The sequence below is a fragment of the Salvelinus sp. IW2-2015 genome, unplaced genomic scaffold (assembly GCF_002910315.2).
Source record: "Salvelinus sp. IW2-2015 unplaced genomic scaffold, ASM291031v2 Un_scaffold4009, whole genome shotgun sequence".
In the NCBI taxonomy this organism is placed as follows: domain Eukaryota; kingdom Metazoa; phylum Chordata; class Actinopteri; order Salmoniformes; family Salmonidae; genus Salvelinus; species Salvelinus sp. IW2-2015.
Genome location: NW_019945281.1, coordinates 12212 through 23223, shown reverse-complemented (window position 1 = coordinate 23223; position 11012 = coordinate 12212). Strand labels below are relative to the sequence as shown.

At 49.9% G+C, this 11012-nt stretch overlaps 1 protein-coding gene across 1 annotated transcript in view; it reads left to right on the top strand.

Annotated features, from left to right (window-relative positions):
• LOC112076767 (catenin alpha-1-like) overlaps nucleotides 1-10247 on the top strand; it is a 43416-nt gene extending 33169 nt beyond the window's left edge. Inside the window, exons 8-9 of the mRNA XM_070441448.1 lie at nucleotides 6502-6702; nucleotides 10039-10247. Coding sequence (XP_070297549.1) covers nucleotides 6502-6702; nucleotides 10039-10232 — 395 coding nt within the window. The 3' untranslated portion in view covers nucleotides 10233-10247. The remainder of the gene's footprint in view (nucleotides 1-6501; nucleotides 6703-10038) is intronic.
• The last annotated feature ends 765 nt before the right edge of the window (nucleotides 10248-11012 follow it).

Below are 11012 nucleotides of genomic sequence, written 5' to 3'. Positions count from 1 at the left end.
AGTCGGTGATTAATTAGCCCTTCTGTCTGTAGCTTGTCTAGACAACGCTGTTAATACCTGGCCTCCTGTCTGTAGCTGTTAGACACTGTTTAATACCTGGCCTCCTGTCTGTAGCTGTTAAGAACACTGTTTAATACCTGGCTTCCTGTCTGTAGCTGTTAGACACTGTTTAATACCTGGCTCCTGTCTGTAGCTGTTAGACACTGTTTAATACGGGCCTTCCTGTCTGGCTTGTTTTAGTTAGACACTTGTTTTTAATACCCTGGCCTGCTGTCCTGTGAGCTGTTAACTACTGTTTAATACCTGGCCTCCTGTCTGTAGCTGTTAAGACACTGTTTAATACCTGGCTCCTGTCTTGTGCTGTTAGACACTGTTTAATAACCTGGCCTCCTGTCTGTGCTGTTAGACACTGTTTATACCTGGCTCCCTGTCCTGTAGCTGTTAGACACTGTTTATACCTGGGCCTCCTGTCTGTAGTGTTAGACACTGTTTAATACCTGGCTCCTGTCTGTAGCTGTTAGACACTGTTTAATACCTGGCCTCCTGTCTGTAGCTGTTAGACACTGTTTAATACCTGGCCTCCTGTCTGTAGCTGGTCAGACACTGTTAATGACCTGGCTCCTGTCCTGTGGCTGTATTAGACACTCTTAATACCTGGCTTTCTGTCTGTAGCTGTTAGACACTGTTAATACTGGGCCTATTCCTGTTAGCTGTTTAGACACGTGTTTAATACTGGCCTCCTGTCTGTAGCTGTTAGACACTGTTTAATACCTGGCCTCCTGTCTGTAGCTGTTAGACATGTGTTATATACCTGGCCTCCTGTCCTGTGCTGTTAGACACTGTTTAATACCTGGCCTGCTGTCTGTAGGCTGTTTAGACACTGTTTAATACCTGGCTCCTGTCTTGTGGCTGTTAAAGACATCGTTTAATACCCTGGCCTCCTGTTCTGTAGCTGTTAGACACTGTTAATACTGGGCTCCTGTCTGTAGCTGTTAGACACTGTTAATACCTGGCCTCCTGTCTGTGGCTGTGTTAGACACTGTTTAATACCTGGCTTCCTGTCTGTAGCTGTTAGACACTGATTTAATACCTGGCCTCCTGTCTGTAGCTGTTAGACACTGTTTAATACTGGCCTCCTGTCTGTGCTGTTAGACACTGTTTAATACCTGGCCTCCTGTCTGCTGAGCTGTTAGACACTGTTAATACCTGGGCCTCCTGTCTGTAGCTGTTAGACACACTGTTTAATACGGGCCTCCGTCTGTGGCTGTAGACACTGTTTAATACCTGCTCCTGTCTGTAGCTGTTAGACACTGTTTAATACCTGGCCTCCTGTCTGTAGGCTGTTAGACACTGTTCTATACTCCTCCGCCTGCTCTGTACGCTGTTAGACATGTTAATACCTGGCCTCCTGTCTGTAGCTGTTTAGACACTGTTTAATACCTGGCTCCTGTCTGTAGCTGTTAGACACTGTTTAATACCTGGCCTTCCTGTTCTGTGAGCTGTTAGACACTGTTTATACCTGGCTCCTGTCTGTGCTGTTAGACACTGTTTAATACCTGGGCTCCTGTCTGAGGCTGTTAGACACTGTTTAATACCTGGCTCCTGTCTGTAGCTGTTATGACACTGTTTATACCTGGCCTCTGTCTGTAGCTGTTTAGACACACTGTTCTAATACCTGGCCTCCTGTCTGTGCTGTTAGGACACTGTTATAATACCTGGCTCCTGTCTGTGGCTGTTAGACACTGTTTAAATACCTGGCCTCCTGTCTCTGTAGCTGTTTAGACACTGTTTAATACCTGGCCTCCTGTCTGTGGCTGTTTAGGACATGTTTAATACCTGGCTCCTGTCTGTGGCTGTTTAGACACTGTTTATACCTGGCCTCCTGCTCTGTGAGCTGTTAGACACTGTTTAATACCTGGCCTCCTGTCTGTAGCTGTTAGACACTGTTTAATACCTGGCCTCTGTCTGTAGCTGTTCAGACACTGTTTAATACCTGGCCTCCTGTCTGTGGCTGTTAGACACTGTTTAATACCGTTGCCCTCCTGTCTGTAGCTGTTAGACACTGTTTATACACTGGCCTCCTGTCTGTAGCTGTTAGACACTGTTTAATACCTGGCTTCCTGTCTGTAGCTGTTAGACACTGGTTAATACTGGCCTCCTGTCTGTAGCTGTTAGACACTGTTTAATACCTGCCTGCCCTGTCTGTAGCTGTTAGACACTGGTTTAATCCTTGTCCTTCCTGTCTCGTAGCTGTTAGACATGTTTAATACCTGGCCTCCTGTCTGTGGCTGTTAGACACACTGTTTATACCTGGCCGATGCTGTCTGTAGCTCGTAACACTGTTTAATACTGCCTCCTGTCTGTAGCTGTAGACACTGTTTAATACCTGCTCCTGTCTGTAGCTGTAGACACTGTTTAATTACCTGGCCTCCTGTCTGTAGCTGTTAGACCTGTTTAATACCTGGCTCCTGTCTGTAGCTGTTAGACACTGTTTATACCTGGCCTTCCTGTGCTGTGGCTGTTAGACACTGTTTAATAACCTGCCTCCTGTCTGTATGCTGTTAGGACATGTTTAATACCATGGCCTTCCTGTCTGTAGCTGTTAGACACTGTTTAAACCTGGCCTCCTGTCTGTGACTGTTAGACACTGTTTAATTACCTGGCCTCCTGTCTGTAAGTGTTAGACACTGTTTAATACCTGGCCTTCCTGTCTGTGGCTGTTAGACACTGTTTAATACCTAGGCCTCCTGTCTGTAGCTGTTAGACACTGTTAATACCTGCCTCCTGTCTGTATGCTGTCTAGACACTGTTAATTACCTGGCCTCCTGTCTGTAGCTGATTACGAACGACTGTTTATTTTAAAAAAAAAAAACCTTTGGGCCTTATTTCCTGTCTGTAGCTGTTAGGACACTGTTAATACCTCGGCCATCCTGTCATGTGCTTTAGACACTGTTTAATACCTGGCCTCCTGTCTGTGTTGTTTAGATACATGCTTTCATCCTCAGTGTTAGGCAGCGTTTCAGCGCAGCCGGCGGCGTTTTCGGGTAGAGATAGAAATGAGGTGGACGACCGGACTACTGGGGAGAGCAAGTGCAGTAGTTTTAGTCTCCTCTGATGAGAACAGGGACCCAATTAACATTAGCCACCTGATGGCTTTCAAAGCCTTCTACTCGACACGCGCCGGTTGACCTCCATTACTTCCGAACAGACCAGAACAGGCGAGCACTGAGGTTGCTTCCGACAAATAGCACCCTATTCCCTTAGTATACTGCACTACTTGTTAGGTACCAGCCCTATTCCCTATCGATAAGTATGCAAACTTACTTTGTGGAGACCAGAGGCCCTATAGAACCCTATTCCCCTAGTTAGTAGTGCACTACCTTTAGACCAGAGCCCTAATTCCCTATAATAGGCACTACTGTTGACCAGAGCCCTATTTCCCTATATTAGGTGCACTACTGTTGGTCAGAGCCTCTAGGAAGCTCAAACAGCTCTGGACAAAACTAGTTCACTATGTAGGAGAAAGGGTACTATTGGGACTGCTGGGGTGCTGAGAGAATTGACATCCTGTCACGTACAGGGCTCTACAGTGCGACATTTAACACCGATGAGTGGCAATAAATGTTTTCCTGGGTTTTTATTTACGAAGGCACCAGTAAGCTAGAACAATGATATATTCTAGCAGTGATAAATCTCACATGTTGTTCCTGTGTTCCTTTGTGTGAGCCTACAATTTGCAACTTAGACGTGCTCCTTGTCAAATTAAAAACAGGTCATTGTGGGATGCCTGATGTATGTAGAGACGGAGGGTTCAATTGACTCGGTCCCGAGAGGTTGTGAATGAAGCATTGAGCTGGGCCTAATAAGTACAGGGACTCCTCTCACTCCCAAAACAAGGACACGCTTGACGAGGCCCAAATGGCAGCCCGTACGCGGGGTGGAGTAGTGCACTATATAAGAACAAGGTTCCATTTGGGACTCACTTCCTGTCTCACGGGTCCGTGTCCTTGTTACGGGAGTGTGTAGGTAACCAAGTAAACAAAAATATACCTCATCTCGTCTGACATGAAGAGGGAGAAAAACAGCCCGTCTCGAAGACTTACCTCAAACAAATAGTTTCCGTAGGATCGTCAGCGAGCTAGGGAGTTAGTTTACCCATGACACTTCCTTTTCTTTTGCTGTTTGTTCTGTAGGAGTAGAGATTCCGAACCCCGTTCTGTCAAGCCATGTGTTTCTAATAGGCTCTCTATGAATAAACATGGTGATTCTTCTCTTCCAGAGAACCACATTCTGGAGGATGTCAACAAGTGTGTGATAGCGCTGCGGAGAGGATTTGGACGGGTTGGATCGTACGGCGGCGCCATCCGTGGCCGCCGCGTCGCAGGGGTGTCCATGTGGTCACCTGTGAGATGGACAACTACGAGCCTGGAGTCTACAGAGAAGGTTCTCGAGGCCACCAAGCTACTCACTAACACAGGTAACAATCTGTCTCTCTCTGTGGTTCGTCTCTGTCCTATACCGGAGGTACAGTATCATAGATGGAGGAGGAGGGTCCTCTCGCTGCCCTCTCCTCACCCCCCTCCTCCTCTCTCCCTCTCCTCACCCCTCTCCTGCTCTCTCCTCCTCCTGCTCTCACCCTGCTCTCTGACCTCATCACCCTCTCCTCTCCTTCCTCTCCCCGACCTCTCACTCCTGCTCTCCTCACCCCCTGACTCACTGCTCTCCAGCTCTCCCCCATCTCCGCCTCTACTCCTGCCTCACCCCTCTCCTGCTCTCTCCTCACCCCCTCTCCTGCACTCTCCTCCTTCCACCCTCTCCTGCCTCTCTCCTGCACCCCTCTCGCTGCTCTCTCCTCACCCCTCTCCTGCTCTCTCCTCACCCCTCTCCTGCTCTCATCCTGCACCCCTCTCACTGCCCTCCTTCACCACTCTCACTGCTCCTCTCCTCACCCCGTGCGACAGTGCTCTCTTCCTCACCCCTCTCGAGAGAGACGATGAGAGAAGAGACGACGAGAGCACGTGCTCTCTCCTTCCCACCCTCTCATTCGAGAGAGACGTCATCGTCCTACGCTCTCGAGATTGCTCTCTCACGTACACGCCTGATCGTACGAGTCAGCGTCTCCACTACGACCCTCTAATCGAGCACGATGGCATTCTCGCCCGACCGACCTCTACGACTGCGAGTCTCTCCTCACCCGACTGTACGCGTGATCTCGTCGCCTCACCCCTTGACGGCAATAGCTGCCATGTACGCGATGCAGCATCTCTCTCCTTGCATCTCTCTCTGATACATTTTCTCCTCAGTGTTTAAGCGCGTTTCAGCGCAGGCCGGGCGTTTTCGGCGTAGACTGAGTGGACGCTCTGGAGAAGTGCAGTATTAGTCTCCTCTGAGAACAGGACCCATATGTAACATAGCCACCTGATTGGCTTTCAGCCTCCGCCTTGACCTCCATACTCCGAACAGCCAGACAGGAGCACTGAGGTTGCTTCCCAAATAGCACCCTATTCCCTATATAGTGCACTACTTTAGACCAGGGCCCTATTCCCTATATAGTGCACTACTTTAGACCAGGGCCCTATAGAACCCTATTCCCTATATAGTGCACTACTTTAGACCAGAGCCCTATTCCCTATATAAGGCACTACTGTTGACCAGAGCCCTATTCCCTATATAGTGCACTACTGTTGGTCAGAGCCTCTAGGGAAGCTCAAACAGCTCTGGACAAAACTAGTTCACTATGTAGGGGAAGGGGTACTATTTGGGACTGCTGGGTGCTGAGAGAATTGACATCCTGTCACGTACAGGGCTCTACAGTGCGACCATTTAACACCGATGAGTGGCAATAAATGTTTTCCTGGGTTTTTATTTACGAGCACCAGTAAGCCTAGAACAATGATATATTCTAGCAGTAAAATCTCACATTTGTTCCTTGTTCRCTTTGTGTGAGCCTACATTTTCAACTTAGACGTGCTCCTTGTCAAATTAAAAACAGGTCATTGTGGGATCCCTGATGTATGTAGAGACGAGGGGTTCAATCTGCTGGTCAGGTTGTGATCAAGCATTGAGCTGGGCCTTAAACAATAAGTACAGGGACTCCTCTCACRTCCCAAACCAAGGACACGCTCTGACGAGGCCCAAATGGCAGCCRGTACGGTGGGTAGTGCACTATATAAGGAACAAAGTTCCATTTGGGACTCACACTTCCTGTCTCACGGGTCCGTGTCCTTGTTACGGGAGTGTGTAGGTAACCAAGTAAACAAAAATATACCTCATCTCGTCTGACATGAAGAGGGAGAAAACAGCCCGTCTCGAAGACTTACCTTCAAACAAATAGTTTCCGTAGGATCGTCAGCGAGCTAGGGAGTTAGTTTACCCATGACACTTCCTGTTTCTTTTGCTGTTTGTTCTGTAGGAGTAGAGATTCAGAACCCCGTTTCTGTCAAGCCATGTGTTTCTAATAGGCTCTCTATGAATAAACATGGGGTGATTCTTCTCTTCCAGAGAACCACATTCTGGAGGATGTCAACAAGTGTGTGATAGCGCTGCAGGAGAAGGATGTGGACGGGTTGGATCGTACGGCCGGCGCCATCCGTGGCCGCGCTGCCAGGGTGGTCCATGTGGTCACATGTGAGATGGACAACTATGAGCCTGGAGTCTACACAGAGAAGGTTCTCGAGGCCACCAAGCTACTCACTAACACAGGTAACATCTGTCTCTCTCTGTGGTTGTCTCTCTGTCTATACCGGTACAGGTATCATAGATGGAGAGGGAGGGGCCTCTCCTGCTCTCCTCACCCTCTCCTGCCCTCTCCCTCCCCTCTCCCTCCCTCTCCTCACCCCTCTCCTCGCCCTCTCCCACCCCTCTCCTGCCTCTACTCACTCTCTCCTGCTCTCTCCTCACTCCTCTGCTCTCTCCTCACTCCTCTCCTGCTCTCTCCTCACCCTCTCCTGCTCTCCTCACTCCTCTCCTGCTCTCTCCTCACTCCTCTCCTGCTCTCTCCTCACCTCCTCTCCTGCTCTCTCCTCACCCCTCTCCTGCCCCTCTCCTCACCCTCTCCTGCCCTCTTCCTCACCCCTCTCCTGCCCTCTCCTCACCCTCTCTCCTGCCCTCTGCCTCCCGCCTCTCCCTCCCTCTCCTCACCCCTCTCCTGCTCTCTCCTCACCCCTCTCCTTGCTCTCTCCTCACCCCTCTCCTGCTCTCTCTCACTCCTCTCTGCTCTCTCCTCACTCCTCTCCTGCTCTCTTCCTCACTTCCTCTCCTGCTCTCTCCTCACCCTCTCCTGCTCCTCTCCTCACCCTCTCCTGCTCTCTCCCCACCCTCTCCTGCTCTCTTCCTACCCCTCTCCTGCCCTCTCCTCACCCCCCTCTCTCCTCTCTCCTCACTCCTTCCTGCCCTCTCCTCACCCTCTCTGCTCTGCTCCTCCCTCTCCTGCCTCTCTCCCCTCTCCTGCACTCTCCTCCCCTCCCCTGCCTCTCCTCACCCCTCTCCTGCCTCTCCTCACCCTCTCTCCCTGCCCTCTCCTCACCCCTCTCCTGCCTCTCCTCACCTCTCCTGCCCTCTCCTCCACCCTCTCCTGCCTCTCCTCACCCTCTCGCCTGCTCTCTCCTCACCCCTCTCCTGCTCTCTCCTCACCCCTCTCTGCCTTCTCCTCCCCTCTGCTCTCCCTCACCTCTCCTGCTCTCTCCTCACCCTCTCCTGCTCTCTCCTCACCCTCTCCTGCTCTCTTCCTCACCCCTCTCCTGCTCTCTCCTCACCCCTCTCGCTGCCCTCCTCACGCCCTCTCCTGCCCTCTCCTCACCCTCTCCTGCCTCTCCTCACCCCTCTCCTGCCTCTCCTCACCCCTCTCGCCTCTCCTCACCCTCTCGCTGCCTCTCCTCACCCCTCTCCTGCTCTCTCCTCACCTCTCCTGCCTCTCCTCACCCTCTCCTGCCTCTACCTCCTCCTCTCTCACCCTCTCCTGCCTCTCCTCACCCCTCTCTCTGCTCTCTCCTCACCCTCTCCTGCCCTCTCCTCACCCCTCTCCTGCTCTCTCCTCACCCCTCTCCTGCTCTCTCGCTCACCCCTTCTCCTGCTCTCTCCTCACCCCTCTCTGCTCTCTCCTCACCCCTCTCACTGCTCTCTCCTCCACCCCTCTCCTGCTCTCTCCTCACCCCTCTCTCTGCTCTCTCCTCACCCTCTCCTGCTCCTCTCCCTCACCCCTTCTCCTGCTCTCTCCTCATCACCTCTCCTGCCTCTCTCCTCATCCCTCTCCTCATCCCTGATCCCTTCCTCCCAAACGTTCCCCTCATAAAAGCTTTATGTAATACTACAGCTAGCTTGCCTTCATTAACTATTGAAAGGCCTGTCTGGTTGTTTCTCAGGATTTAAACCACCGTTAGTACGCAGAGTTTAGCTAGTTATCGCTCTATAGAAAGGACCTCATTGACTATTCATTGCTAAAGTGGAGGCCTCTTGTGTGTGTGACTTGTGTGTATTGGTTTATGTAATAGCACCTTTGATGTCTGTATCAATGATGATTAGAGGGGACGACAGCTACAGCTCTGCGTACTCTACCTAGACTCTTGCCATGTTGAGAGCTCCCTGCACACTAGTTGAGACTCTGCAACTAGTGAGGAAGCTCTCACTGGCCACACTAGGTGAGGAGCTCCTGCATGGACTCCCTGATAGTCATGAGAGGAGACTCCTGCACAGGTCTCCTGCACACTAGGTGAAGCATGCCCTAGCTGAGGAAGCTCCTGCAATGTAAATCTGCACATAGTACTTGCCATGTCTCGCTGTCATTCTGATCTAAGAATATTACTCCTGCTTATTATGAAGAAAAAAATACATCTGTTTAACTTTGTTAAACTAAAGGTGTGTTTAAATATTTTTTTGTATGTTAATGCTATTTAATCTCTCCTCAGACTAATATTATTCTGTTTGTCCTGTGGGTACCTTTGCCACTGTTCCACCCCTTGTGTATGGCGCTGTCATGGTTCTCGAGGACTTTGGGTTGAGTCCAAGTCCTATATAGTGCAGTACTTTAAAAAAAGTTTTTTTAAAGAGAGTGGACGCCATATTTACTATATGGCTGGGTAGCCTAGTGGTTAGAGTGTAGGGACGGTAGGTAGCCTAGTGGTTAGAGTGTAGGGACGGTAGGTAGCTAGTGGATTTAGAGTGTAGGGACGGTAGGTAGCCTAGTGGTTAGAGTGTAGGACGGTAGGTAGCCTAGTGGTTAGAGTGTAGGGACGGTAGGTAGCCTAGTGGTTAGTGTGTAGGGCGGCAGGTAGCCTAGTGGTTAAGTGTAGGACGGTAGGTAGCCTAGTGGTTAGAGTGTAGGGACGTTAGGTAGCCCTAGTGGTTAGAGTGTAGGGCGGCAGGTAGCCTAGTGGTTAGAGTGTAGGGACGGTAGGTAGCCTAGTGGTTAGAGTGTAGGGGCGGCAGGTAGCCTAGTGTTAGTGTGTAGGGCCAGTAACCGAAAGGTTGCTAGATCAAATCCCCTAAGCGAAAAGGTAAGAATCTGCCCCTGAAACACGGCAGTTAACCCACTGTTCCCCGGTAGGACATCGTTGTAAATAAGAATTTGTTCTTAAACTGAATTGCCCTAGTTAAAGGATAAATAAAAAACAAATTCTGGATTAGGTAATGAGCTGCTGCTCACCCAGACTGAGCTGGAGATGACAGGTACTCAGCTTCCTGCTTTTGGTCTTCATGATCACTATGGGCTGTGGGTGTGGGTAGCGTCTTAGCTGTGGGCTGGGTAGCGTCTTAGCTGTGGGCTGGGTAGCGTCTTAGCCGTGGGCTGGGTAGCGTCTTGGCCGTGGGCTGGGTAGCGTCTTGGCCGTGGGCTGGGTACCGTCTTGGCCGTGGGCTGGGTACCGTCTTGGCCTTGGGCTGTGTAGCGTCTTGGCCGTGCGCTGGGTAGCGTCTTGGCCGTGGGCTGGGTAGCGTCTTGGCCGTGGGCGACCAGTATCGTTTTGTGATACATTGAGACCTGTCATTCTGCTGTTTTGCATTCTACATTTGCTTGACATCCCTTCTTTCTCCCACCTCCTCCAGTCATGCCCAGGTTCACAGAGCAGGTGGAGGCAGCGGTAGAGGCTCTGAGTGCCAACCCCACCCTCCCCGTTGACGAGAACGAGTTCATCGACGCCTCTCGTCTGGTCTACGATGGAGTCCGCGACATCCGTAAGGCCGTGCTGATGATCAGGGTGAGTGTACACACTAGACACTACGTAGTGCACTATATTTAATGAGTCCTAACTCTCCTTTACTGCACTGTTGTCATAATCAAATGAGTCTACACACTAATGACACCGTGCACTATTTGTTTCTCCTTCACTTAAATGGCTTATGGTAGAGAAATGGAACATTCAATTCTCTGGCAACAGCTCTGGTGGACGTTGCTGCAGTCAGCATGCCAATTGTACGCTCCCTCAAAACCTTGAGACATCTGTGTCGTTATGTTGTGTGACAAAACAGCACGGTTAAGTGGCCTTTTATTGTACGGAGGACAATAAATGTGCACCAGTGTAATGATCGTTTGCCTGTCCATGCGAGCGAGCCCGTACGTGATCTCAAATAGCCGATGCTCTGCGCTCTTCTTTATTAGTACATTATTTTATGGAACATGACGATTTGGCCGTACTGCTGTTAATCTGTAGAAATGCGTTGAATAACAGATTCATACATGGGAAAAACACACGGTACCAGAAAAACAACTAAAGGAAGCTTGTTCTGAGGTGTCTGTCCTATATCTGAGAGATTTAAGAAAGATCAGGAAACTGTTTATATTTTTTGCACATATAAACCCTTTTTTTAGGGACTAAATTACTTCAAAATACAGTAAACTAATGAGAAGCCTTGCTTCTTAGGAGTCTAACTCTGGTTCAACCTTATTATTTTGGGAAATTAATTTAATTTGGGACCTAATATCTGTATCTAGACAGTCAGGGATAACTGTAAAATCCACAAACAATGCATTTAGCAATATTGATGCCATTATGTTTGAACAAAAGAACACAGCATTAGCC